The sequence below is a fragment of the Equus quagga genome, unplaced genomic scaffold, assembly GCF_021613505.1.
Source record: "Equus quagga isolate Etosha38 unplaced genomic scaffold, UCLA_HA_Equagga_1.0 73442_RagTag, whole genome shotgun sequence".
Taxonomy (NCBI): domain Eukaryota; kingdom Metazoa; phylum Chordata; class Mammalia; order Perissodactyla; family Equidae; genus Equus; species Equus quagga.
Window position 1 is genome coordinate 9,509,563 of NW_025802777.1, and position 27,324 is coordinate 9,536,886.

Consider the following 27,324-nt stretch of genomic DNA (forward strand, 5'->3'; position numbering starts at 1 on the left):
GCGCGCTCAGCCCCGCGCAGCACGGACACGGGCCGCGCCGACCAATGGGGAGGCGAAGCCCCCGCGGGGCGGGCGGGGAGCGCGGGCGCCGGAGCCGCGCGGCGACATCCGGCGCGGCCACGCGAGGGGGGTCAGTCCGACCTGCGAGACTGCCTTGTGTCGGTGCGTAAGCCCCCTCCGCTTTTCAGTCCATTTATGCTTTGGTCGGGGGATTTCACGTCAGGTGTTGACTGGAACTGTAGGACCTGGTTTGGCTGTCGGAATTTCCGTCTTATTTTGAAATGCCGTGGGTCGGGGGTGACCATGTGCTCTTCACTTCTGCAGACAGGTTTCCATTGGCTCTATCACTATCCCTGCTTTCTAAGATGTCGGGGCATTTTTGCATCTCTAGGCTTTTTTTAGGTCGCAAACGTAAATTGCATATGTTCTCGTTATGCACCCATTGCCTCTTGCAGATTATTTACTCCACTTTTGTCATTGGTTTCTACTTTATATCATTCCCACCAAATCCTTTGAAATGGCTTCAGCTGGGTCTCTTATTCTCGTGATAAGTTACCCACCTAGGTGACTGAGGCCTAAGAAGGTTAATTGAGTCCATCAAGGTATTCCAGCTAACGGGACAGAGTCTCAGCCCAAACCAAGGCACTCTGACTGGAGCCGAGGCCTCCTCCCCGCTCCAGGGGTAGATTCCTTCCAGCTACGTCCTCATGCTATTCCAGTGATCCACTGTAGTGACCAGGACGGTCTCTGTCCCTGCTCCTCCTGTTCAAACTGAACGTAGTGTTTTAACCCTAGATTCAAACGTGTATTTCAGATATTTCAACACACGTGGCAAATCTGTTTGCCATTAAACTAAAATAGCTTTTCCCTCTCTAAGAGGATAATATTGCATTTTTTTTCTTCCTCAAATTTTCAATGATCGCCGTCTCAATTGTTAGAATATCTGAAGCAAGAGTGCATCCATTGGAACCCAGGCTCCACCCCCTCTTAGCTGTGTGACGTCCAGCAAGTTACTTAACCTAACTGGACCTCAGTTTCTTATCTGTAAAGTGGGGATGGCAGTGGTATCTAGCTCATAGATTTCTTATGAAGATTAAATGAGGTAATTCATGAAAAGCATTTAGAATAGCATCTGGCACAAAGTAAGTACTCAAAAAATGTTAGTTTATTTTATCAGGGTAGGTTTTTCTTTAAATGTGTAATCCTAGCATCTCGCAAGAAGTTACCGATTTCAGTTTTCTTTCTCCTGTTATCAGTCTGCCTTCTACGTAATTAAATGTCTTCTGAAAATTAGTAAATTAATGTGATGAATTATCCATTCCTGGCTTTTTTTTTCCCCTGTTAGAACTACTTTCTGTCCCTAAAGTACTATAATTTAGGTAAAAGTAATAAAATATAACAAGTTAGGACTTACTGTTGCTAAGTGTCAGAAGTTGCACTAATTGTTTATAAATGTCATTTCAGTTAGTCTTTTCATAGCCTCCTAAGGCAAGTTCTCTTCCATATTTTAAAATGTGAAGAAATTGAATTACGGATAGTAAGAGCCTAGCCAAGGTCACACGGCTAACTTGAGTTGAGAGATAGCTGTTGTGCTCATCCAGCCCAGAATCAAGTGCCAGAACTAAAGTGAGACAAGTTCAAATTTGATTTTTGCCTTCTCTACCAATTTTCTAACATGTGGCCCGAACTCTTTAAATCAGGGGTCAGCAAACTATGGCCCTTGTGCCAAATCCTTCCTGCCACCTGTTTTGGTACAGCCCACCAAATAGGAATAGTTTTCATATCATTAAATGGTTGGGAAAAAAAAAAATAAAAGGAAGAATGATGTTTTTCACACATGAAAATCATATGAAATTCAAATTGCAGTGTCCATAAATAAAGTTTTACTGAAACAGCCATGCTTATTCTTTACAAACCTCTGGTAGCTTCCTGTTGCTTGTGGCAGAGATAGGCAGACTATGACGTACACACCACTGCCTGTTTATACTGGACATGACCACATTCATCCACTTACGTGTTGTCTACGGCTGCTTTCGTGTTACAGCGACAGAGTTCAGTAGTGGCAACAGAGACTCTCTGGCCCTCAAAGATGAAAATATTTACCATCTAGCCCTTTATAGCCCCCAGTCTTAAATATTTCTTCCAAGTTATGATAACTTTAAAGTCTATTATAGATCTCAGGATTTCAAAACAGTTATTTCAAATTTGAGGTCTAAATTTAAAACATCAGGACTCATTTTTAACTGAGGCTTGATGCTTAGTAAATCTTCTAAAAGAGAAACCCAAAGAAGGGTGAATATTCATAGTTTTTTCTTTTTTTTAACAGCTAAAGAGCTAAGTCACTGTTTCACTCCTTAACCTAGCTGTCTAGGCCAGTCTGCCTCATTGTTAAAATACCTCCCTAGGGGTCAGCCAGGTGGCACAGCGGTTAAGTGTGCACATTCTGCTTCTCGGCAGCCCGGGGTTCACCAGTTCGGATCCCAGGTGCAGACATGGCACCACTTGGCATGCCATGCTGTGGTAGACGTCTCACTTATAAAGTAAAGGAAGATGGGCATGGATGTTAGCTCAGGGCCAGTCTTCCTCAGTAAAAAGAGGAGGATTGGCAGTAGTTAGCTCAGGGCTAATCTTCCTCAAAAAAAAAAAAAAAGAAGTACCTCCCTAAACCTTAGGAGTACTGTCATGTTTCTCAAATTATGAATCCTAACTTTTCACAAATGAATTATTGGAATAAAATGTCACTTGTATAATTACAAATGACTACTTAAACCATATTTATAAATTGTGATTTCTAAAGTATGTGCATTCTAAAATATCAACTGTGGTTTTCTTTCTGCAGCTTCCATTTTCCTTTTGAATTCCTGCTTTGCAGACAGCAATGGCAGCCCGAGTACTAGTAATTGGCAATGGAGGAAGGGAACATACGCTGGCCTGGAAACTTGCACAGTCTAGTCATGTCAAACAAGTGTTGGTTGTTCCAGGAAATGCAGGCACTGCCTGCTCTGAAAAGATATCAAATACTGGTAATTATGTTTTAAAGTGGGGAGTAATAGTTAATAATTGTAAATGATAAACTGTCAACTACATCTCTTCTTTATAAGGTCAATTGCTATTCACATTTGAATACTTTTTTAACCTTAACATTTATGTGGTAATTTGAATACTTGGCATATGTTGTAAATTTAAGGTATCCTATTCAAAATGTGGCAACTCCTTGTCTTAAATTGTTTTAAACCTTATAAAACACATCCATTGAAAAAGTCACAAGTGTCTAATATAGGTTAAAGACATTTGTATGTATATTTTTGGAAATGAGAAGTTAGGCAGTGCTATTAAATATAAGTTTTGCCAATTCTAACTCCATAATAGATCTTAACACTTATCTCTTCCACTAGTAAAAATAAAGAAATGAGCAGGTCATATGCTATATTAAACTCTTCAGTGGCTTCTCATAGTACTTAGAATAAAACTCAAACTCCTTAACATGCCTTCCAGAGCCCTTTGTGATCTGGCTTCTGCCTGCCTTTCCAGCCTGATCTTATATATAATCCATTATTTTCTTTCCACTTTCCACTCCTCTATCCATACAGTCCTGCCAATTTCCCAAACACCACTCACTTGGACTTTGTATGTGTTCCCACCCCTAGCATGACTGGCTCCTTATCATTCAGGTCTCAACTTATACGTTACCTTCTCAAAGAGGTCTTTCCTAAAGTTTCTGAGTAAAGCATGTCCACTTCCATTTCATTTGTCTTCAATCATGAACCGTCTGTATTTATTTTTACTTTTCTGTGTCTGTCTCCTGTCTTTTTCGCCCCCAGAATGTACGCTACATGAGGGCAAGGGACTCATCTGAGATTTTTTTTTTTTTTTTAGGATTTTTTTTTTTTTTCCTTTTTCTCCCCAAAGCCCCCCAGTACATAGTTGTATATTCTTCGTTGTGGGGTCCTTCTAGTTGTGGCATGTGGGACACTGCCTCAGTTGGTTTGATGAGCAGTGCCATGTCCGTGCCCAGGATTCGAACCAATGAAACACTGGGCCGCCTGCAGTGGAGCGCGCGAACTTAACCACTCGGCCACGGGGCCAGCTCCAAGGGACTCATCTGTATGCACCATGCCGAGTACCCTGTGTGGCACATAATATTTTTGGGGAGAAGAACGTAGACCCAACAAGGGGTCACAAACTAGGAGAAGATAATTGTGTACATAGGGCTAAAAATAATAAGAAAAAGATAAATAAAATATCTACTTCCCTGGGCTCTTAGCTCTGTGGGTGAGATACCGTGTTTGTTTATTGAAGAACTGGCACATTTTATCTAGATACAATTGATGTCGTGCATGCCAGCCCATGAAAATCTCCCAAGATTGTCATGAGACTGCTACCACTTACAGCAACAGAGGTTAGGTGTGTCCTCTTCCTCGTGCCACTCTCTGCTGTGCTGAGGTAGTTGGCTCTGCTCAGCCCAGTTGTGTTTGCAGCTATTAACCCAGAGTGCATGGTACCCCATCCTTGTCCCACTCAGGCAGTTACTGTAGATTGAGAACTCAGTCCTTTCTAGGCTTGTCATCTGCACGTCACAGATATCATGCATGTGCAGAGTAACGTGATATGCAGAGTAATATGTGAGACTTCAGCCAACTTAAGGGTGGTGGTCCAGATACAGTGAAGCAGGAGAGCACCTATAGAACCAAGCTGTGCTTAGGATATGGTTGATCCTATTGCTAGTTACTTAGAACTCCATCAAGAAAGAAAATTTACCTGGCTTGTAGGTTGGAGAAGTGAGCTTGGTCTTAAAATCATCATTCAGTTCTTAGCTTGAACATCTCTGCACGAAGTGACCCTTCCTGACCAGAAAAAGCCTCCTGGTTCACCTCATATTAAATCTGTTCACACTTGGTATTTTTTTGCTTGTATATTTATTACCCAACATTCCCATAGGGGAATATGAGTATCCTAAGTGTGAGGACCCTGCTTTTTAACATCTTAACCCCAGTGCCTAGGACACTATCTAGCACATAGTGTTTCTCAGTAAGTCTTGAGAGAATGATGTTGAAAGACCAGTTTCTGAGTACATTTAGTGATGCACTTTTGTCTGCTATGCAATCAACACTAGTGACATAGACACCGTACTTGAGAAAATACTTTATAGCTCTTTTGGAAGCTTACTGGTATTTTCATCTAACTGGCTACAGTGATAGCAGAGAACTGAGTTGGTTAGCCTAATGCACTCTGCTCTGAATTTCTCATGGTGAAACCATCATCTCTACCAATAAAAGAAAACAACAGTTAACAGGCATACCAAAGTATGGTACTTAGTTTTCAGCATGACACTTAGTTAAACGAAAAATGTTTCTGTAAGTGAGGTGAGTTTTCTTTTTTCTGTTCACTAGCCGTCTCCATCAGTGATCACGCTGCCCTTGCTCAGTTCTGCAAAGATGAGAAAATTGAATTCGTAGTTGTTGGACCAGAGGCACCTCTGGCTGCAGGTAAAGTTCATTTCTGTTTATTGTTACGGTATATGCAGTGCCAACAAGAGTTTAGAGATCATCTAATCTAATTCATTTTACAGGTGAGGATTTCTAATATAATAGGGTTTGAAAAAGAGCTTTCACTGTCTTGAAATTTATGGGTCCTGGATTTCTTTTCCCAAGTATCAGCAATGTGATGAATCAGACAGAAAATTTGCAGCCGTGGGAAACATTTTATATGTTTTTATTCTGCTCTAGTGTCTATTTAATAATCCATGTATTTTAATATAACAAATAACTTTTGCTGGATTTGAATCATATTTTAGTAGCATTTTTATATCCTGTAGACAGCATGAAAAACAACTTCTCTGCCACCAGTCACCTGCCTGATCTCAGTGTACATTTAGTCTGATCCTAATTCTTCTTCCAGTTTGAAAAGTCCCTGCAGAAATCTTGGCTCACCTAAGGCTGCTTGTTTCCATCAATAGGAATTGTTGGGAACCTGACGTCTGCAGGAGTGCGATGCTTTGGTCCCACAGCAGAAGCAGCTCAGTTAGAGTCGAGCAAAAGATTTGCCAAAGAATTTATGGACCGACATGGAATCCCAACTGCACAGTGGAGAGCTTTCACCAAACCTGAAGAGGCCTGCAGCTTCATCATGAGGTAGATAGAAGACTGCCTGTGGAGAGCAGTTGTTTTGTTATGATCTTAAATATATAGGTCAAGGGGCCTGCCCTGTGGCCGAGTAAAGTTCACACACACTGCTTCACCAGCCCAGGGCTTCACTGGTTCAGATGCTGAGCACAGACCTAGCACCACTCATCAAGCCATGCTGAGGCGGTGTCCCACATAGCACAACCGGAAGGACCTACAAGTAGAATATGCAATTATGTACTGGGGGCTTTAAAAGGGGAAAAAAAAAAGAAGACTGGCAACAGATGTTAGCTCAGGGCCAATCTTTGGGGAAAAAAAATATATATCTATAGGTCACTTTTATGTCATGAGTTTATAATAAGATAATTATGGGAAAAAATTCATAACTATGTAGATCGCCTTTTTCCAACATCAATTCTATGCATATGGGATTCTATGCATATATAATTCTACAATCTTATGGCCTTGCAGAAAGATGAATTTTTTAATATTTATTAGTGAATGGCTTCTAGACATTTGGTTCTGCAATCATGTGCTCTTTTCACAGCCAAATTGACAAACACAGTGACATCTTACAACATAAAGGACAATTGATTTTTTTTTCCCATAAATAATTAACCAGAGTGAAGAATCATCACTGGGCCCTCTCGCACCACTACTCAATTCTAAGTCTTAAAGTTAAACATCATTTGTTCTCTGTTATATGGAAAACATTGAGCAGTTAATGAATGTTAGTAGACAATGTACCTTTGCCTGTTTTTGTTGACACTTCTCCCTGTTACCTGGTATGTTTTCCTTTTAGTTGAGTCTATTTCATTCTTTATTCGTTCTTCATCCTACAGGGTTTTTTAGACTCTAAATATTATTATTTCCCAGTAGCCAGATGCCTTGGGTAACTAACAATTTTGTCACTTACTTGGGTAAGTCTCCTTCCAGATCTCCAGTCCCAGTCAACAGAAGAAACTCCCAGCAACAGTTTCTTGTGTGTACTTTGAGAAATGGTCTGTGTGTCCATGTTTGTATTGGTCTTAGACAGCCACATCTTCTACTTGAAATAGAGCACGATTCCCTGCTTTGTATCTTAAAGATCATTCCACATTCACGCTCTTCAGCTGCTTTATTCCTCCAAAAATTTTGCCTATCTGATCTCATGATAAGTGAAAAAAGTAAAATTATATGTACCATATGATCACAACTATAAATACGTAAGAAAAAAATCCTGGCGGGAATTACATCAAAATGGATTTAGTATGATCAGTAATTTTTTTCTTTCTGCTTTTCAGTTGTTGCTTTAGCATATCATTACAAAATCCCAAAGCGTTTTAAACTTTTAAATTACAAGGTTTTAGTGAATGTTGAAGATTGCTCTGTCTTCACAGTGCAGACTTCCCTGCTTTGGTTGTGAAGGCCAGTGGGCTTGCCGCCGGGAAAGGAGTGATTGTTGCAGGGAGCAAAGAAGAGGCCTGCAGAGCTGTCCAGGAAATCATGCAGGTAGGTGGCATCCTCTGAAGAAGTGTACAGTTTTCTAGTCACACTGGATACTCCTTAAGTTTACAAAATGTTCCTCAAGATAAGGAAAATATGTCTGCCAAACACACCAGTAAGTGATTTTTCATAATACTATGTAGTATAATTCATCTCTATATGAGGGGTATTACAGATCCACACTGATGGCTAAACCATGATTCTATTATTTGGCAGTAAATTCTAGCATCCTTTCTTGTCTGCTACTGAAAGGTAGAAAATCCTCAGACTATAGAACATGTAAATAAATTCTCAACCATCCATAAGGACAAAAGTATTTGTCCTTTGCGTCCCAAGTCTAAGAAAAGTAAAACAATGGATTAATATATTTTTCTTTTCTTTCATGATCCATCTTGGTTGTTGTGGGTTCCCTCCCTTGTAGAAATCTATTTTCACAGACATTCTTTAGTATAATTATTGTAGGCAAACATATATAATTATAATCAAAAATAAGAATTAAATGGTAGTGATGAAAACATCTGTTTTTCCCTTACTTTATTTGAAACTGGAAAGCCAGCACCAGGAGAGTGTTAGTGATGTGTTCATTTCATCTGTACCAGTGCTAGCTCCACATCATTGCCACTTTAAAAATAGGGAACATTCATATGTTCCTTTGAGGCTTTCAGAACAAGAAAGGGAAATGACAGGACTAGTGCCATGGTCCATAATACAAGTGGTAGAAAATGACAACAGCCAGTTAAAAGCTTACAAGTTACCTCTTTTTTTTTTTAAACTCTGCAATAAGGATAAAGCTTTTGGAGCAGCTGGAGAAACAATTGTCGTTGAAGAACTTCTTGAGGGAGAAGAGGTGTCTGTACGTATATTCATCTTTTTGGCTTTTATAGAGTATAAGAAGCTGTGTTATCTGACCTATGAGTCCCAAAAAGACTTGATTTACCCTGGTTGCTCCCTCTAAAAGCATAAACCCATCAATTACAAAGGCATTTGTATACGTTTAGTATTTGGGATGCAAATGAAAAAAGAATTTATCCTCTTTCAGTCATCCCCAGTATCTCAATAGGGGATTTGGACTTATATCACAAATTATTTAAAGGGGGCAAAGGTTGAAATATTTTATGTTAAGAGTAGCTTGAGTTTTTTCCTAACCTAGCTCAGAAATTACAGATCCCTCAGAAATTGAGCATACGAGATCTTCTGATTCTTGATGAAGGTAGCTTAGGGTTATTTATGTTTCAATTCATTTTACTTTAAAAAACAAAACTTTTCCTCTGGGAAGAGTTAAGATACATGTTATGGTTCTCCTTATTAAATTATTATCTTTACTTTTCTGGCAGTTGAAGTAAGTGGACTGTTTTGTTTTCTCTGCAGTGTCTGTGCTTCACTGATGGAAGGACTGTGGCCCCCATGCCCCCAGCACAGGACCATAAGCGACTGCTCGAGGGAGATCGCGGCCCCAACACAGGGGGAATGGGAGCCTACTGCCCAGCACCTCAGGTACTTCTCAGGGGCTCAGCTGAAGGTCGGCAGTAATTGTTAGGTCTTCTCAAAGAACCCTTAAACGACGCTCTTCTGTTTTGTTTTTATCTGTAAATGATACTACTGATCAGCAACTTGGTTTTCCTATTAAATGAAAAGGATATCTTCTAGTCTCACTCTGAAACTAACCTTTTCTAAAAGCTTTTGAAGAACTAACTTGAGTGCGGATTCAACAGATCCTTCTAGCCCCTCCTCTCCATATCCTATTTAACCCATGGGAGCCAATTATAGTCCAGAATTTTTATTCACCTTTGGATATACAGGGCCCAGCACATGAGTGCTCAGTAAGAGAGAGAGAGTGTGTGTGTGTTGAACTGAGAACCAAGCCTGACCATATTTGTTCTCTGGTCTTTCTACTTCATAATGGATCAGTAAAGTATATTTCCAAACAATTTCTGGATAATTTTTATAAGAAATCTGTGTTGACTGTTATAAGTAGATTAGCACTTCAGAACTCACTCATTCTTTTCGCTGATGATAGTCATAATCATTGTGCTAATAATATAGTGCCTTTTAGATACTTTTCTTGATTAAAAGATTGAAAACCAAACAGAATTTACCTTAGACTTTGTAAGTATTAAAACTACCATTTGATAAAAGTGATTTTGGTATAAACTATCTCTAATTCTTAACAACTAAATTTATAAACTCTGAGATTCTTAAGTTTATAGGCTATGAAATATGCATAGAATATACTGGAAGGATACAAAGAACCCTCAAGATGGGAGAGGACTATTTCTTTTTTATTGTTTCAGGAAACTAAAAATAGTTTCTAGTGAGCTTCAAGCATATGTCTGAAAATCTATAGGTTTAATAGTAAAAGGTGATTTAGCAGTCACTGAGTCCTGAAATGGTGGCTGACATTGATCAATAAATACCTAATCCAGTCTGCCTATGATAATTTTTACCTCTCAGAGGTCTTCTTTCCTATTTTATAAGAATAAGGCTGAATACCTACTTAATAAGGTCAATGTGAGGATTTTAAAAGTATATGAATTACAGTGCTCAGCCCATCTCAGGTAGTAAATACATGATAGTTTTCATTGTCCCCTTTCATTGTCTCATGTGGTACTACTTACAAGATAGTTTTTTAAAATGCTAATTACATCTAAATATTTCTGTCTGTTCCCCAGGTTTCTAAGGATTTGTTGCTAAAAATTAAAAACATCATTCTTCAGAAGACGGTGGAAGGCATGCAGCAGGAGGGTATGCCATACACAGGTAAGCACATTGGTGTTGTTGGTACATTGTTTGTAGAGCAACTTTACACCTTTGACAGAACTTCCCCATTTTGTCTTTTTCACCACCTTTTAATTGACCACTGTTGTAACATTTGTTGTGGTTATTGCAAAACTTCGAGTATTAGAAATTTGTGTTCTAGTTTTCATAGTCACAAAACAATGTCATCATTGTACATTTTTTTCTTCTTTTTTTAATGAAGGTGTTCTCTATGCTGGTATAATGCTGACCAAGGATGGCCCAAAAGTTCTGGAGTTTAATTGCCGCTTTGGTGATCCAGAGTGCCAAGTGGGTAATCATTAAAGATAATATGAAGTATTACTTTGTAGAAGATATGTGTTGTTTTAATCGCAGGATTTATCAGCCTTGAAATAATTACCTTTGAGAAATATATACACATTCTGCTAGTATCCCAGTGAGTAAAATGTCTAAGGAAAACTAAAATTTCCCTGAATTGCCGTGTCGATTATGTTTTTCCAGGTGATCCTCCCACTTCTTAAAAGTGACCTTTATGAAGTGATTCAGTCTACCTTAGACGGCCTGCTCTGCACATCTCCTCCTGTTTGGCTTGAAAACCACACCGCCGTAACTGTTGTCATGGCAAGTAAAGGTTATCCAGGAGACTATACCAAGGGTGTGGAGATAACAGGTGAATATCAGACAACAGAAGGTTGAATTACAATAGGACGAGTGAGCAGCACCACAGTCGGCCTCCCTCCCGTGCTATGCTATGCTCCTTTTAAGGGCGTAAGGCCATCACAAACCTTTTAGGGCTTCTTAACATAACCATGTTGCTTGTTGGATATGGGTGTTCAAATATCCAAAATTATTGGATTTAAAGAACTGCCATCCATTTCCCTTGCTGCATGAGGAAGACTTACATGGGCCTCGCCAAGTTTCCAGAGTATCACCCTGTGCTGCCTTTCCCTTCCACCGTCCGAGAGCCAGGAAGATAATGGAAATATATGAGAGTTAGAGGAACCTTAGTCTAAACTACGTCAGTGAGATGAGTTTCAGAGTCATGATCTCTGAATGATCACAGATGGACACCCCAGTTTGCAGTGTACCCCATGCTCACTTGGATGGTAGAATTAAAACAGTTTCAAAAGTATAGCCTTCTCTTTTGTTTCTCTTTACAGGAGATGAGCCATCTAGTTAAATGATGTTAAATAAAACAGTATTAAAATGCCAGATAAGTTCCAGTGTTAAAAGACCTCTATGATCCCTCACAGACTGTGGTTTGGCCTCCCTCAGTACCCCAACAATGTGTGTGGGTACCTAAGACTGAGTGCCCCTATGTTATAAAAACTTAGGGAAGACATATAGTAACAAATCACCGAATATGATGCTAAAGAGAAATGGAGATGGAAAAGGACAAACTGGGGATAGAAGAATGATTTTTTTAAAAATTAGGAAGTTATCTTTGGTCATTTTAGAATATATGGTTTACTAATATTTTAAATGTAAAATTATATATGAGAGCTTAAAAATAATTCAAAAGAAAATGAAGCCAGGGATTTTAGACTGAGTCTGAAACCTAAGTTAAATCAAATTTGCCTTAAAATTTTACATTGTTACATTAGACACAAGACTAAGAATATGTTTTACATTGCAGGGATCCTATTGATTATTTTAAAAAGAAAGAAAGAAAACCACTTTACTTAGATGGCTATGATAAAGAAAAATTCCTTTACTTTTAAATAAAAAATGTGATCAAATGTGGGATTTTTTCCTTGATGTTCAGGTTTTATTCCTGTTTTTTGGTCAGTTTCTTGTCAGGAGAAAATAATTTTGTACTTCCAAGTCCCAAACTTTTCAGGCCTTAGCTTCTTTTTTCTTTCTCCTTCATTTAAACAATAGTTCTTACATGAGATTTATGATAACAGAAGATTTTAGGAATACGCTTGTTACCCTAGAGCACAACAGACTGTTCTTAGAAGAAAGGGTCTGTTTACTATTATATTGCATTAATTCCTTCCTGAGAGGAATCTTGTGAAGAGTCATTTAAGTGAAATAATGATTTTATTTAAAAAAATTCTGGAAATTATTAATCACTTTACAAGTGCAGAATATTGATATTGGAGGGCTGGCCCCGTGGCCGAGCGGTTAAGTTCGCGCGCTCCGCTGCAGGCGGCCCAGTGTTTCGTTGGTTCGAATCCTGGGCGCGGACATGACACTGCTCATCAGACCACGCTGAGGCAGCATCCCACATGCCACAGCTAGAAGGACCCACAACGAAGAATATACAACTATGCACCGGGGGGCTTTGGGGAGAAAAAGGAAAAAAATTTAAAAAAAAAAAAAAAAAAGAATATTGATATTGGAAATAACGTGTCAAATATGCTCTCTTTCAGGGTTTCCTGAGGCTCAAGCTTTAGGACTGGAGGTGTTCCAAGCAGGCACTGCCCTGAAAGACGGCAGAGTGGTGACTAACGGGGGTAGAGTCCTTTCCGTAACAGCCATCCGGGAAAATCTCATCTCGGCCCTTGAAGAAGCCAAGAAAGGACTAGCTGCTATCAAGTTTGAGGGAGCCATTTACAGGAAGGACATCGGCTTCCGTGCCATAGCTTTCCTCCAGCAGCCCAGGTAAATTTCTTACGGTGCAGCTGCAGAACTGGCATAAATGGCTATGCAGAAAGTTCCATTAACCCTGTCCTAAGGCTTTCTATACTCTCTTCTCTCTGTGGGACTGACCTGATTGTGATTTGCATTTAGTTTGCATCAAAACTAGTTACAACAGTATTCAAATGAAAGGGAAAAAAACTTTATGATAGCTCCTTATGTTTGAAAAGTTTAGTAAAATCACAGTGATAGTAAGGATTTTTTCACATTGTGCACTTTAAATATATACAATCATTTGTCAATTATTCATCAATAAAGATGGGAGGAAAGGATTTTTATTCCGTGAGTTATATATTTAAATATTACTGTTGTATTTATAGCTTAGTTCCTTCAAGGTGAAAATATTGGTCATCTAACTTTCCAACTTAATTCGATTATACCGTAAATTTTGACAGTCTCATTTTGTCACTGTATTTATATCTATTACTGAAATGTATTTTTTGACCCTTTATTGATTATGTATTGGCATGTGCAACTATTCTTTTGTAAAATCAATAAACTATTAATTGCAAATGTGGATGTTTTTATTTCTTCAGTACATATCACAGTTACTATTGTTCAATGAGTTCATCTATGAGAAATAAATATGTTTTAGGACAAAAATGAGAAATTTTTAGCAACTTGATTCAAGCTATACTGTTACTGATAGGCAAATTCTTATTAAATACTGGAATTTTTTTAGAATTAACAACATTAAAATACCGCACCAAAAATTTATTTTTCGTTTTAAAATCTCTAGATTCCACTGAAATAACCTATTTCAAGGGACTACAATCTTAATACTAGTCTAAGTTCTTTAAATTAAAGATGAAGAAAATGAGAGGCCACAATGCCAGCTACTATTGAGAAAAGGTTTTTTTTAAACCAGTAGAACTTCGTTTCCTATCTGAGTATGACCCTGGACTGCTAATTTTGTTGGAGTTAACTGCCAAAACTCTCAACTCTGTACTCTGACACCTTATTTCTAACAAAACTAAATATTCTTGTCTCACTGCATCCCACTAAGCCACAGTTCTCATTTTTGTAAGGCAAGACTACTGAATTCACAGTGCCATTCACAAACTTGATCTCTAAATGTACTGCTCCAACATTTGGGCCCTATAGAGGGAAATGACGCGCTGAATGTCATTGTCTGGTTTTGCTTTTTTCGTAGTTTTTTTTATCATGTTTTTTTACGGTCTTCAGCGATAAGGAAACTCATACAATTCTCTATTATTGCATTAAGAGCTCAGTTTCATTATTTAGAGATTGCTTTGTAGAGTTCTTTTAATCCTAATTTTCACTTTTTGACTCAGTTTTGGCACTCCTTTCCTTCCCATATCAAAATTGAGCAGAGAAAAGTTATGGCAAAATATCACTATATTTAGTTGCCTGTGAGAAATACTTCTAGAAGAAATAGTTAAGTTAGAGAAGTAGTTCTCAATAGTGATGATACAATTGAATCAACTGGGGAGGTTGGTTAAACACCTTTCAATTCCCAGGACCTACCCTAGACCAGTTAAAATCTATGGATGGAGCCCAGTACCTTAAGGGATATGAAAATCACTAGGGATATCTTCTACTTTAATTAATATTTTAAGAGTAAAATAATTTTCCTTGGCATTTAGGTGGTGTCTTAGGTTTTCATTTATTTATTTATTTAGGGGCCTGACTTACAAGGAATCTGGGGTAGACATTGCAGCTGGAAATATGCTGGTCCAGAAAATCAAACCTTTAGCAAAAGCCACCTCCAGACCAGGTAAGTCAGATCCTGTCCTTTGCTAATTTGTTAACTTTGACAAACATTGAATTGATTGGGGCTTTGTAGTTTACTGAGGAAAATGTTCCAAGTTAATGCCAGCTTGCTATAAGTCTTGCCCTACTTAAGCCAAACCCATAGTCTTCTGCTTTCTTGTCTCTAATATTAAGAAAAGCATTTCTTATCCATGGTGTTAAATTCAAAAGGATATGTCTGCCCCTTTAATGACTTTCTTGATCAATTCATTGAGTATGCGGTGTGTGTCTCCCATTGGCAGGAAAGGCGTCTCTTGTTTTAGCTATTCTTATGAAGAAGGGGTTTGTATATTCACGTTTAGCTAATGTATCGAAATGCAACAAGTAATTAATTTCCTCTCCAACAGGCTGTGACGTTGATCTTGGAGGTTTTGCTGGTCTTTTTGATTTGAAAGCAGCCGGTTTCAAAGATCCTCTTCTGGCCTGTGGAACAGATGGCGTTGGAACTAAACTGAAGGTAATCAGACACCTATGTGAATAAAGGCCTTTTGTAAAAGATAAGGGAGAATTTACTGTATATCAAATACGTATTTTTCCTCTCTTGACATGTATGCACTAAAGAGAACCACACCAAATAACCATATAACATGGCTAAAATATCTACATGTTTCTGACAACATGATATTATTGAGGCTAAATATGGATAGAATGGTTATTTTAGGAGATAAAAGGGATACTTTTGGACCAAGTGGCTTATCAGAATTTAGTGTTCTTTTGTCTTTAGGTGTTCAGAGCAGCTAGCCAAAAGTCGGTGATATTTGTTAGCCTCCATTACAAATTGAGGAGATTTAATTTGGAGCTGTTTCTCTTATGTGGATGTTTATATTTTTTTCTCTAGATCGCCCAGCAGTGCAATAAACACGACACCATTGGTCAGGATTTGGTCGCCATGTGTGTAAATGATATTCTGGCACAAGGAGCAGAGCCTCTCTTCTTCCTCGATTACTTTTCCTGTGGAAAACTTGACCTCCACACGACCGAAGCTGTTGTTGCTGGAATCGCAGAAGCTTGTGGAAAAGCTGGATGTGCTCTCCTTGGTATGATCATCTATTTTAATCATGCGTCCTTCTTCTGGCTGTATTTCAGCCCTATTTATAAACATGATCGGTATCACTATAGCTAACAAGAGAAGCCGTATATCACAAGATGAGACAAATAAAATATAGATAATACTACATGAAGAAAACTTAGACCTCGGTGCCCTCAGACGCCTCCTCAAGGGTTTGTCCCCCAGTCTCATACTCCCACACTGTCAGCCAGGCCTTATCTTCCTCGCCAGTCTTTGCCACCGTGTCCATCCTCGTCTTTCTCGATGGCCTCCAGACAGACAGGGTAGGGGTTATTTTCTCCTTACTGGCCCTGCAGCAGAGTCAGAAGAGTCCCGGCATTCTAAATCTTAACTTAAGCCTTATTTTCCCACAGAAGTGAAGCTAAGAATAAACTGTACCCAAGATTTATAGAAATATTGCTAATATATATATGAGAGTTTTGAGCAAAGTGAATTTGTAGGCTGACCAAGGAACAAAACTACCTCTTTTATGTTGTCTTTGTGGACAAGTCTGTCCCAAAAGCCAAAATTGCCTTCAACCATCTTTTAGAATAGTTCCTAATTTGGAGTCTGCCTGCCTAGACTCTGTCTTTACGTGATTTAATCGTAAAGTAAACTGTGGTGTACTTTGCAGGCCAGGCATTTGGAGTTAGGCAAGCCTAATTAAATCACTTCCGTAAGCCTGTACTGTCATCTGGAAGGTAGAGTCATCGGAAAGATCGAATACAGGTGAAAGCAGTTCTCAAACTAAACTGCTATGGAAATGACATATTCAACTGAGCATTCATCCCGAGAAAGTAAGGATGTTTGGAGGCTGCACTCACCCTTGTGGAAATTAGTGCTGTTTCCCTGGAAATCATGCTTGGTTGAAAGTTGTGCGAGGCACCTAACAGAGTACATTTTATTGCATATTTGCGGAATATAGCCACATGTTTAATTGTTCATATGAAGAGTGGCTCAGACTACTGCCTAGACAGGTTTATAAATATTGTGTGATTTCTTTGCTCTTCTTTTATCTTCCTGCCAGGAGGTGAAACAGCAGAAATGCCTGACATGTATCCTCCTGGAGAGTACGACCTAGCCGGTTTTGCCGTCGGCGCCATGGAGCGGGATCAGAAACTCCCTCACCTGGAAAGAATCGCTGAAGGGGATGTTGTTATCGGAATAGCTTCATCTGGTCTTCATAGCAATGGATTTAGCCTCGTGAGGAAAATTGTAGCGAAATCTTCCCTCCAGTACTCCTCTCCAGCACCTGATGGCTGTGGGGAGCAGACCTTAGGTAAATGCACTCACATTTAAACTCCTGCTTAGAAATGTCTGAGCAACCAGTTAGTGCGGTTAGTCTCTCGTTGTTTAAAGTTAGAATGGGATAAATCACATTATCCTGTTACAGAATTGTTTTTTATATATGCTTTGGTTTTATATTTATAGGCTAAGTTTCTGTCATCTCTTTCCACTATACAGGAGACTTACTTCTAACTCCAACCAGAATCTACAGCCATTCACTGTTACCTGTCCTACGTTCAGGACACGTCAAGGCTTTTGCCCATATTACTGGTGGAGGATTGCTAGAAAACATCCCCAGAGTCCTCCCTCAGAAATTTGGGGTGGATTTAGGTAAGATTGATAACAGGAACTTTTGCTCAGAAAACCATTAGGAGAAAAACTCTGTGTGTAGTTGGTGCACATATGATTGTATATGGAAAATTCTTAATCATTGGGGTTTCTTGGGGAAAAAAATAGGACTGGCTTTTTTCTACCTCATTTTGCTTTATTAGCCATGTTTATAAGGCATAAAATCCTCTCATGTAATACTTTTGTAACATGGATTGTTATAAGCAGATCCTCTAAGGGGGTTGGTACTCTCGAGCTCTGTCAAGACAGAACCAGGCTCATGCCAGGAAGGGAAGGGGTAGCTATTAGATAGTCCATGCAGGAGATAAAGAGGACCCAAACCAAGGCATGGAGAAGGGAGGCAGATTGGAGAGTTATTTTGTGCTTGAAAAGAGGAAGAAGTCCCAAGTTTCTAGTTAAGCAGGTGAATAGATGGTAACGTGCATAACACAGGAGGATGAATAGGTCTGGAAGAGGAAGTGGGAATACAGTGTTTTAAATCTTCAGTGTGTTTACTGCAAGGTGTCTGTGAGCAGAAGTTGAGGCTGAAGATAAGTTGGGTGCAAAGAGTAATGGTCATAGCCAAGAGAGTGGAGGGGACCACAAGGTTGTTCCTCAGTGCTCTGTTCACTGTAAAGGTTGGCAGAGGTAGAAACTGAAAAAGAACGGTCAGAAGCAGGGAGTAAACCATGTAAAAGAATCATCAACCCCGTGGGAGGATTTGAACGTGATGCTGGTCCCCAGTATCAGGCGCAGCATACAGATCTAAGATGAGGACCAGAAATAGGACAGTATACTTCAGAGTTAGCTCAGAAAGCAGCTTGGTGAGGGTAGACACCACCCACAAGATTATTGTGGGGGAAATGAGTGACAGAGATGTACAGACAGTGAGTGGAGATTGTCGTTTCAAGAAACTTACTGGTAAAAAGGAAGGGGGAGTAATAACTTATGCTCATGGCAAAAGTGAGGGGCAAGGTTTTCCCTCCCTATTTTTACAAGGTGAGGAAACAAAGTCAGAGAAACTGCTCCATCTATGGTAGACAACTAATATACATTGGTTTGAGGGTGTAGAAACTGAAGAAGTTCACATAAAATAATGCTTTTTCCCAGTGAAGGAAGAAGGGAGTAGTGAGATGAGCAGACCTGGAATGGGGGCTTGAGGAGAGGAGGAAATAATAAAGCAGTCAAGGTCAGAAACAAGGATGAGACAGCAAGCAGCACTCAAGGTGAAGTTGAAGCTGGTTGTGTAATTTTTCTTCCAAAGTACGAGCATGTTTAGGGCCAGCCCAGTGGCACAGCAGTTAAGTTCTCACATTCCTCTTCAGCGGCCCGGGGTTCGCCAGTTCAGATCCCAGGTGCAGACCTACGCACTGCTTGTCAAGCCATGCTCTGGCAGGCGTCCCACATATAAAGTAGAGGAAGATGGGCACGGATGTTAGCTGAGGGCTAATCTTCCTCAAAAAAAAAAAAAAAAAAGAGCATGGGTAGTCTTGAAACAAGAACAGAAAAAAATAGATTGATTGGGTTGATCCAGTTGGGCAGGGCAGGTGGAGGGGTCAGTCATGGGGTGAAGCAGCTGTGGACGGCAGGTGAGTGGAAATGCTGAGCTAACTCTGGAGTCAGAGTATGTGAAGCTAGGAGAGAATCTGAAGAGTCAGAAATAGGTTGTGTAGAAGTGAGGATACAGGCAAAGTGAGCTAGGAGAGTCGTCAAATGGAGTTTCAGCCGGGACAGGCAGACGGGTTGAATGGAATCCCTTCACTGGCATAGTCAGGAGTTGGAGGGAACATAGGAGGATTAAATTAGTAGGTTAAGACATTCCTAGGATGGAAATGCTTTCCATCGAGCATAAACAACCTTAAGGAAGTATTCATCCTCCTCTTCAAGTCATTAAAAACAGTGGCATGCCGATGAATGGGGAAAGGAGGCAGGGCTGGTTTGTGCGTGTGCCAGTTTCCATGATGTGAGTACACCCATCCTGGCCAGTTTTTAAATGGCTGTTTTTAACAGCCTCTACGAGCCGGCTCTAGCACAGCACTAGTTAAAAATAACATAATGGTCACCACATCAGGGGCCGGCCTGGTGGCGCAGCGGTTAAGTTCGCACGTTCCACTTCTCGGCAGCCCGGGGTTTGCCGGTTCGGATCCCGGGTGCGGACATGGCACCGCTTGGCATGCCATGCTGTGGTAGGCGTCCCACATATAAAGTAGAGGAAGATGGGCACAGATGTTAGCTCAGGGCCAGTCTTCCTCAGCAAAAAGAGGAGGATTGGCGGCAGTTAGTTCAGGGCTAGTCTTCCTCAAAAAAAAAAGAAGGAAAAAAAACTGGTCACCACATCAGGAAATCGAGAGTTGATACGGCCTGTTCCTCAAAGCCAGTATGTTTTGAGTTACACAAGTCTGTATCCCGCTAAAAAGGGAAGTCACTTGCATCAGCCTCTGAGGTTCCCCCCAGGAATCATACTTTGACAACAGATTTAAGTAAGGAATTTTCAGCATTTAAGTTACAACTTGTTATATTATTCATGAGGTCCTTGGTCATTTGTAGAAACTAGGCACTTAGCCTGTCAGTCTTTTTTCCCGTAAATAAATCCTTTAAATCTTTTTGTTAAAATGAGGTCATAGTTCGGTAATCTGTTTATCCTGCCATTTAATATATCATCAACATCTGCCTGTCTTAATAACATCATTTTTGATAAAGAGTATTCCCCTTTTTTATGGATATACCACTATTTGGTTTTATGTTGCTGTTGACTTGATTAATAGAATAGTGAACATCATAGTAGCTAAATCTTTTGAGCTCAGCTTTTGAGAATATGCATTTCCCAGCTAGTAGAAATGGAATTGAATCTGATAGGGGAGAAGATTCATAGACAACTATGTACTGGGGCTTTAGGGAGAGGAAAAAAAGGGGAAGATTGGCAACAGATGTTAGATCAGAGCAGAGCTTTCCCAGCAAAAAAAAAAAATACTAGTGCTGGTTGTAATTTCCATCGCTTTGTGTTTGTGCATGCTTTTACTTCACGTGAGCTGATAAGTCAATCAAACAACTCTTACCTATTTTCAGATGCCCAGACCTGGAGGATCCCCAGGATCTTCTCGTGGTTACAGCAGGAAGGACACCTCTCTGAAGAAGAGATGGCCAGAACATTTAACTGTGGGATTGGCGCTGCCCTTATAGTATCAAAGGATGTGACAAAGCAGGTTCTGAGGGATATTCAGCAGCACAAGGAAGAGGCCTGGGTGATTGGCAGCGTAGTTGCGTGTTCTGAAGGTAATCTCTCTTATTTAGTTGCTCTTAGGTATATAATCTTAAATATAACTGTGCCCTGCCTCACAAGCTCTCTGCCTGCCTTTTATTCCAGCTGTTGCTATGGCAACTATCTTTACACAGCTGTAACATGACAACACCCACACCAGTGACGCCACCTAACTCTTCATTCCTGCCTCAGGGCTCTGACATGTCTATATAGCAGTCATACGTGCACAGCTACACCCTGCAGGATAACCCTTGACCAGTGGGGTGAGGGCTAGTGCATAAGTTCTCACTTTAGGGACAGAGAAGGGATCGGTTCTGAGGCACACTCTGTATGGCTCCTTTGAGAGCCCCAGTAGAATCAAGCCCCGGTTGCCCACAGTGGTGACCAGTTTAATAACACACTGTTATATTGGCTCTCCTATATTGCTCTCCCCAGATCCTCACTGTGCTTCCTTGGATCTCGTTGCAAAGTAATCTCCCCACACCCACAGCCTTCTCTCAGGCTCTGCTTTGTGCTTCAGCTCAATTCAAGGAGCAGAGAGCAAGCACCAAAGAAATACAGTGTATTGCTCAGGACTCTGTTAGAAGTGCTAGAAATTGGCAGAGTGGCAGAAAACACACCCAGATTAGCTAATAGATGTCAGGGCTTGTTGATTTTGTCTGTATTTGCCCTTCATTCCTTTATTGTGTAGGTGTCATTTTCAGGCAAGTTCTCCAAATACCGGAAAGATGTCTTGAGCCCATATCCTTCAGCTCGCATTGCAATAAGAAAAAGAGGCCCTCTCTTTCTCAACATCCTATATCAAATCTTCGAACGGGCTTGCTTGGGTCACATGCCTACCCTTGAGGCCAGGAGGTCATAGCGTTATCACAGATGGAAGATTTGGAGGAGTGGGGACAGAACACTGGCAGACAGTAATATATCCACTGTATGCTTAGATAGAGTGATGTGCTATAGCTTTTAGTCGAAGTAGGTAATATTTGTTCCCTTTCAGGAAGTTTTTATGAAATGTTTAGTAATGTTAAGTAATACAGACCTATTATTTGTTTTAGTCTTTGCATATCATTTTCAGAATAAAATACAGTAGTCTAAAATTTGCATAAACTTTTACTTTTCTTTCTGTTATTACTGTTAATTCACAATTGTTCTTTACTTATTTATTGGGTGTGTTTGAAATGAAGGTTCTCCTCGTGTGAAAGTCAAGCATCTGATTGAAACCATGCAAATAAATGGATCGATGTTGGCAAATGGTGCCCTGAAAAATCATTTCTCTGTCCAACCAAAAAAGGCAAGAGTGGCTGTCTTAATATCTGGAACAGGTGAGATGTGGCTTCCTCTTTACTATAGGGCTGAAGCAATGCTCTTCTCTTCCTCCTCCCACGCAAAACCACCTCCTTCAGGTTGTGAGAACGCTGTCAGCAGAGCGGGGTGGGGCAGGGGGTCATTAAGGAGCATTATCTTTTCTGCTTCCTCAGTCTTTCTACTTTTCTCAGGCATTTGAGACAGCTCCTAAAGGAAAAGTACAGGGTGTCAGGAAGATGATTGAAGAAGAAATCAGAAAAGATAGAAAGCAAGGAAAATCCAGCTTCCTTTGTATCATAGCTTTGTAGTTGAAAAGTCTTACAATAGTTGAGGCTTTTTAAAATTGTTAATAGTAATAACAATACAAGATTTATGTTTGACTTTTGTGGATAGAGGGGTACAGTAATAAGAGCATTGTGTCCTCTCAGATGGATATAGCATGATTTTTTCCACTATTGGAGCATTGCTATGAACATTCTTGTAAATATACAATAGGTTCTTAAGCGCATATCTGATTATTTCCTTAGGATACATTCTCAGAAGTGTAATTGCTTTACAAGTCCATTTTAAAGTCTCAATATACTTTAGGCCCAAGTCAGTGATAAAGCAAAAAAACTAGTGTAGGGGCCATGGTGGTTTATTCTTCCTGAGAGGGTTGATCTTTCTTTGAAAATCATGTTACACCGTTTCTACTGCTGTTATTTTATAGGAGCAATTACATATCCTAGAACCAAGTATGTTTTCATAAGCTACTAATCCATTACCCTAAGAGGAAGAGAATTTAAAAGCTTCACATATTTTTGCCAATCTTTTTGAAGACATTTATTTGGAAATCTTGACCATATTTCTCTTTTTAAGAAATGTGAGCTCACTTGTGTTTTTCTGTCTTTTTCAGGATCAAACCTCCAAGCTCTCATAGACAGTACTCGAGAGCCAAGTAGCTCTGCACACATTGTTGTTGTTATCTCCAACAAAGCTGCAGTGGCTGGATTAGATAAAGCGGAAAGAGCTGGAATTCCCACGAGAGTAAGTTACTTTGAAAAGTACCTTTCCTGCAGGCTGTATTTAAACCATAATCTGCCCTCTCAGTACCTGGGGCTGGGGGCACTTGTTCTTTGGAGTGCTGTATTTTGGGTGGATGCTGGGCTTGCCCTTCTACTTCATCCTGTCCATTCCTTTATTCTTCATAACAGTTGTGTCTTCAGGTGGAAGGGAAGTATGGTCTATGGTTTTAAATTATTTTTGCTAATTTGTTGAAAAAGATTATACTTACCTTTTTCTCTTCCAGGTAATTAATCATAAATTATACAAAAGTCGTGTAGAATTTGACACTGCAATTGACCAAGTCCTTGAAGAGTTCTCCACCAGCCTAGTCTGTCTTGCAGGATTCATGAGAATTTTATCTGGCCCCTTTGTCCGAAAGTGGAATGGTAAGCAAAAATTGTTTGACACCACATTGAGAAATCAACTGAAAATGGACTACAGGCTGGTTAACTGCCAAACAGTCCCAATCGTGAAATGTTTACCATGCTATTATATTTTGACACAGGTCATAATTTAATTTCCTTTGCCTTAGCCCAAGAATGACCCAATGGTGATTTATTCTCCTGCTGTCTGTATCAGTTTTCTTTGGCCTGCTGTAATTAATCACGTTTTCTAATATAGCTGAGGCTTATTTCACATTACTGCAAAGATAATATTTCATCTTCTGAATAAATATTCAGAAGAGACTTTTTTTACTTGTTTAGAAGCAAGAGAAAGTGATTCTCTGTATCCCAAAATGAAGAGTCCATCGTCTCCTTAGGAAGTGTAGACCATTGCCAGAAGATGGCAGAAAACGGCATTGTTGCCAGAAAACATAATACTTTGCATTATTGCCTTTTCCACAAAAGTTTTGACTGCATCCTATTGTGCTTTTTTTGTGTACACATTTGGGCAATAAATCCATTTTCTCTCCAAAGAGTTTATGTTTTCTTAAGAGAATACACTTGTGGTGTATTATAAAAGCAGCACTGCCTTTGGTGACATAAGGCACAGAACTAACTAATCCAGCATCTGGCTGGTGGACATGCCACTCAGTGGTTGAGAGGCAAGCACGCGATACAAGAACCTCCTGTGTCTTTCTAATAGCATGTGCCAGCAATAAGCTGAGTTTTCTTCAAGAGCCCTGTGATCCAGATTAGACACCCCATCCCCTCACCCCCATCCAACTTTCAGTCACTGTAGGCCTATTCAGAGTCCCTCAGCGTGTCTTCAGCTGTGCAAGGCAGGAACTTGCTGCCCCCAGGGCCTCCTTGGATGAACTTGTATTTCCCTTTACCTCATTTCTGTCTTGGACAAGAAAACACCCATCCCAGAGAAATCCTGCTTCTGTTGACTCCTGATTCTAGACAGGAAAGCATATATTCCTTTGACAGAATACGTAGGACTTTTAAATTCTGACCACTGTGTTTTCATTAATTTCCAGGGAAAATGCTCAACATACACCCATCCTTGCTCCCCTCTTTTAAGGGTTCAAATGCCCATGAGCAAGTCCTGGACGCTGGAGTCACAGTCACTGGGTGCACCGTGCACTTTGTAGCTGTGAGTATGTCTCTTTCTACCAAAATATTATTAGTGTTTAGATGTAAATTTTACTGGCTAGAAGGTAATGTTCAAAACGTTTGCTTCCTTTTCCAGGAAGATGTAGATGCTGGACAAATTATTTTACAAGAAGCTGTTCCAGTGAAGAGGGGTGACACTGTTGCAACTCTGTCTGAAAGAGTGAAATTGGCAGAACATAAAATATTTCCCGCAGCCCTCCAGCTGGTGGCCAGTGGAACCATACAGCTTGGGGAAAATGGCAAGATCTGTTGGGTCAAAGAGGAATGAACCTCCTAATTCAGGAATGGAGTCAATTTTGAAAGAAGTCTGGCTGTTTGCATGGTGGCTTTTTGTTATGGACCTGGCCCCAAAGAAAAACTGATAGAAAAGAGGACCTCACCCTTACCTCTTTGGCCATTTTTTAATGAACAGAGATTCATTAAAAACAACTGGTACAGCATATCTAAGACATAGGTGTATTGTCTCCAGTAGTCTTTCAGGTTTACCTGTTTAGGACCTTCTTCTTCAGAATCAGGCTAGTCATTCAGAGTTCCTCTCACTTTCAGCCAACTAAAATACCAAAATTCTTAGTCTTTCTTATCCTCTATTTGTGACCAATATCACTTCCATTTTTTTTTTAAGTTAACTGTTCTCTACTCTTTGAAACGTTAACCAAGTCCAGTAAGTTAGTATCTCTTCCCCATATTGTATATCTGTGCTGATTTGAATTGAGACTTACCTAATTATTCTGATCATAATTTAGTGTCATAAAATTTCTGGGTGGCTCCCATTTCTGAGGGATAGTTTCCTTTGTGCTTTGAAATATCATTAACATTCCTCTAATTATGGACAGTTTCTATAGTGCCTAGATTTTAGCTTCACAGTTATTCTATGGATTATAAACATCCATACCTATATAAATCACTAAAGGGTTAAAGGAAGAGTTTCGGTGGCTTCTAGATTCAAACATAGGACTTTAGGCATGTTACTAATCCTCCCTGTCAGTTTCCCCATCTACTAAAGTAGATAAATGCCTATCATATGGTTGTTTTGATAATTAAATTCAATACATGTGAAGTGCTAAGAACAATGGTTGGCCCAGAGCAGGCACTCAAAGGTTAGCATTTATTTCATAATTCCTCCACATTATAAAGGCTGTTGTAATTCACTATTCATTCAACAAATACATCTTGAGCATAAAATCAAGAATGGTGATAGATGGAATATTGGAAGTGTGGTAGGTACTGTTTTGGAGAGGAATGAGGGCAGATGGAGGGCAATCCACCCAGACTAGTAAAGAGTATAATGGGACAGCGTGGATTTCCCACTCCAGCTGGTCATTTCCAATCTGGATATGCAATTCTGCAACTAGGAGGTCAAGGTTGACATAGTGGGCACTTGTGCATGACCCTGTCCCTAAGACACCAAGCCTAGTACCACATTTCTGTCATAGCTGAGTGAACAAGGAATGGCCACCTGGCCCAAAGGCAGCCAGCCATCCTTAGACTGCTGAGCAGCCTTCAAGGTGGTGTGGCCTGAGACTCTGCCTGCCCAGCGGGGTGCACCTTACTCAAAGGGTACCTGGAGCCTCTGTTCAAATCCTCCTTTGGAGTTTAACTCAAGACCTAACAGCAAAGGACTCTTACAGTACTTATATACAGAAGATAGTAAACTGTGGCCTTAAGACAGGAAAGAGTAAAGCGTCAAGAGGAACGGAGTGGAGCTGTGACAGACCCCTTCACCAACAGACCCTAATCACTGCCTCTGGTGCAGGCAGGCTTCCCCAGGCTGGGAGCTGGCTGACGTTACCCTTCCTCACTGACTAGGCGGCAGCTGCCATCAGGTGGGATGTCCAGGCGCATCATTTCCTCATTTCAAAGGCATCTTATATGCCTTTGCTATAAAAACAATTGATTCATTTGTTCTGGAGAAGTCACTCAACATTATTAAACACCTATTACATATATGCCAAACACTGTCCTATGAAGTTTATGAAAAGTTAAAAGCTTTAAAGGAAAATGATATTGGTTGATAAAATCACATACTGTGGTGAAAGTGGAGGCTGGGACCAGGATGTAAATTAGAAAAGTCAATGTGAGCTTATGACTTTAGAAATAGAATTTTCTAACCCTTACTTTGATACTAATCTCCACTAAAAGGAACCTGGGCTTCGTGTAAAGTAGCTGATGCCATATCTTAGGAAGAATGAAAATGTGTCTAAAAATCTGGTTGCCAGAAACCAAAACACACTTGAAAATAGCAAGGATGATACTGAAAGAACAAAGGAGTCAACTTAAAGGGCATCCCATGTCCAGTTTGTGATAAACTGAATACCGTTTGAACATGTTGAGTATGTGAGCAGCCATTAGTTTATAATGATACTCAAAGAGAAAAGGTCATTTAAGTTATGAAAAATCAATGCGAAAAAGAAGGGTGAAAACAAGATGTTAATATTTCATTAATGTAATAAATATGGATATTTATCATTTATTATGGATGCCTCTTTTTTATTTGTGTAAGCAGGAATAAAACAGATCAACCCTGGGGCCGGCCCGGTGGCACAGTGGTTAAGTGTGCACGTTCTGCTTCTCAGCGGCCCAGGGTTCGCCAGTTCGGATCCCGGGTGCAGACATGGCACCGCTTGGCACGCCATGCTGTGGTAGGCATCCCATGTATAATATAGAGGAAGATGGGCATGGATGTTAGCTCAGGGCCAGTCTTCCTCAGCAAAAAGAGGAGGA

The 27,324-nt window shown here is 40.0% G+C and overlaps 1 protein-coding gene across 1 annotated transcript; it reads left to right on the forward strand.

Annotated features, from left to right (window-relative positions):
- Nucleotides 1-10: 10 nt before the first annotated feature.
- Nucleotides 11-27,073, forward strand: LOC124234309 (trifunctional purine biosynthetic protein adenosine-3). The gene is made up of 22 exons (XM_046651621.1): nt 11-162; nt 2,840-3,023; nt 5,391-5,486; nt 5,957-6,131; nt 7,502-7,613; nt 8,392-8,460; nt 8,976-9,101; nt 10,277-10,364; nt 10,585-10,670; nt 10,863-11,031; nt 12,737-12,968; nt 14,648-14,742; nt 15,125-15,234; nt 15,616-15,814; nt 16,853-17,104; nt 17,290-17,442; nt 20,506-20,712; nt 21,880-22,017; nt 22,896-23,026; nt 23,289-23,430; nt 24,468-24,583; nt 24,680-27,073. The coding sequence occupies exons 2-22, from the start codon at nt 2,879-2,881 to the stop codon at nt 24,869-24,871; spliced, it is 3,033 nt and encodes a 1,010-aa protein (XP_046507577.1). The 5' UTR covers nt 11-162; nt 2,840-2,878; the 3' UTR covers nt 24,872-27,073.
- The last annotated feature ends 251 nt before the right edge of the window (nt 27,074-27,324 follow it).

Excerpts from the sequence above, each read along its gene's own strand:
- LOC124234309 (XM_046651621.1), top strand. The coding sequence starts at position 2,879 with ATGGCAGCCCGAGTACTAGTAATTGGCAATGGAGGAAGGGAACATACG. Across the intron at positions 12,969-14,647 it reads GCTTTCCTCCAGCAGCCCAG|GGGCCTGACTTACAAGGAAT; the intron begins GTAAATTTCTTA and ends TTATTTATTTAG. Across the intron at positions 17,105-17,289 it reads CTGTGGGGAGCAGACCTTAG|GAGACTTACTTCTAACTCCA; the intron begins GTAAATGCACTC and ends TCCACTATACAG.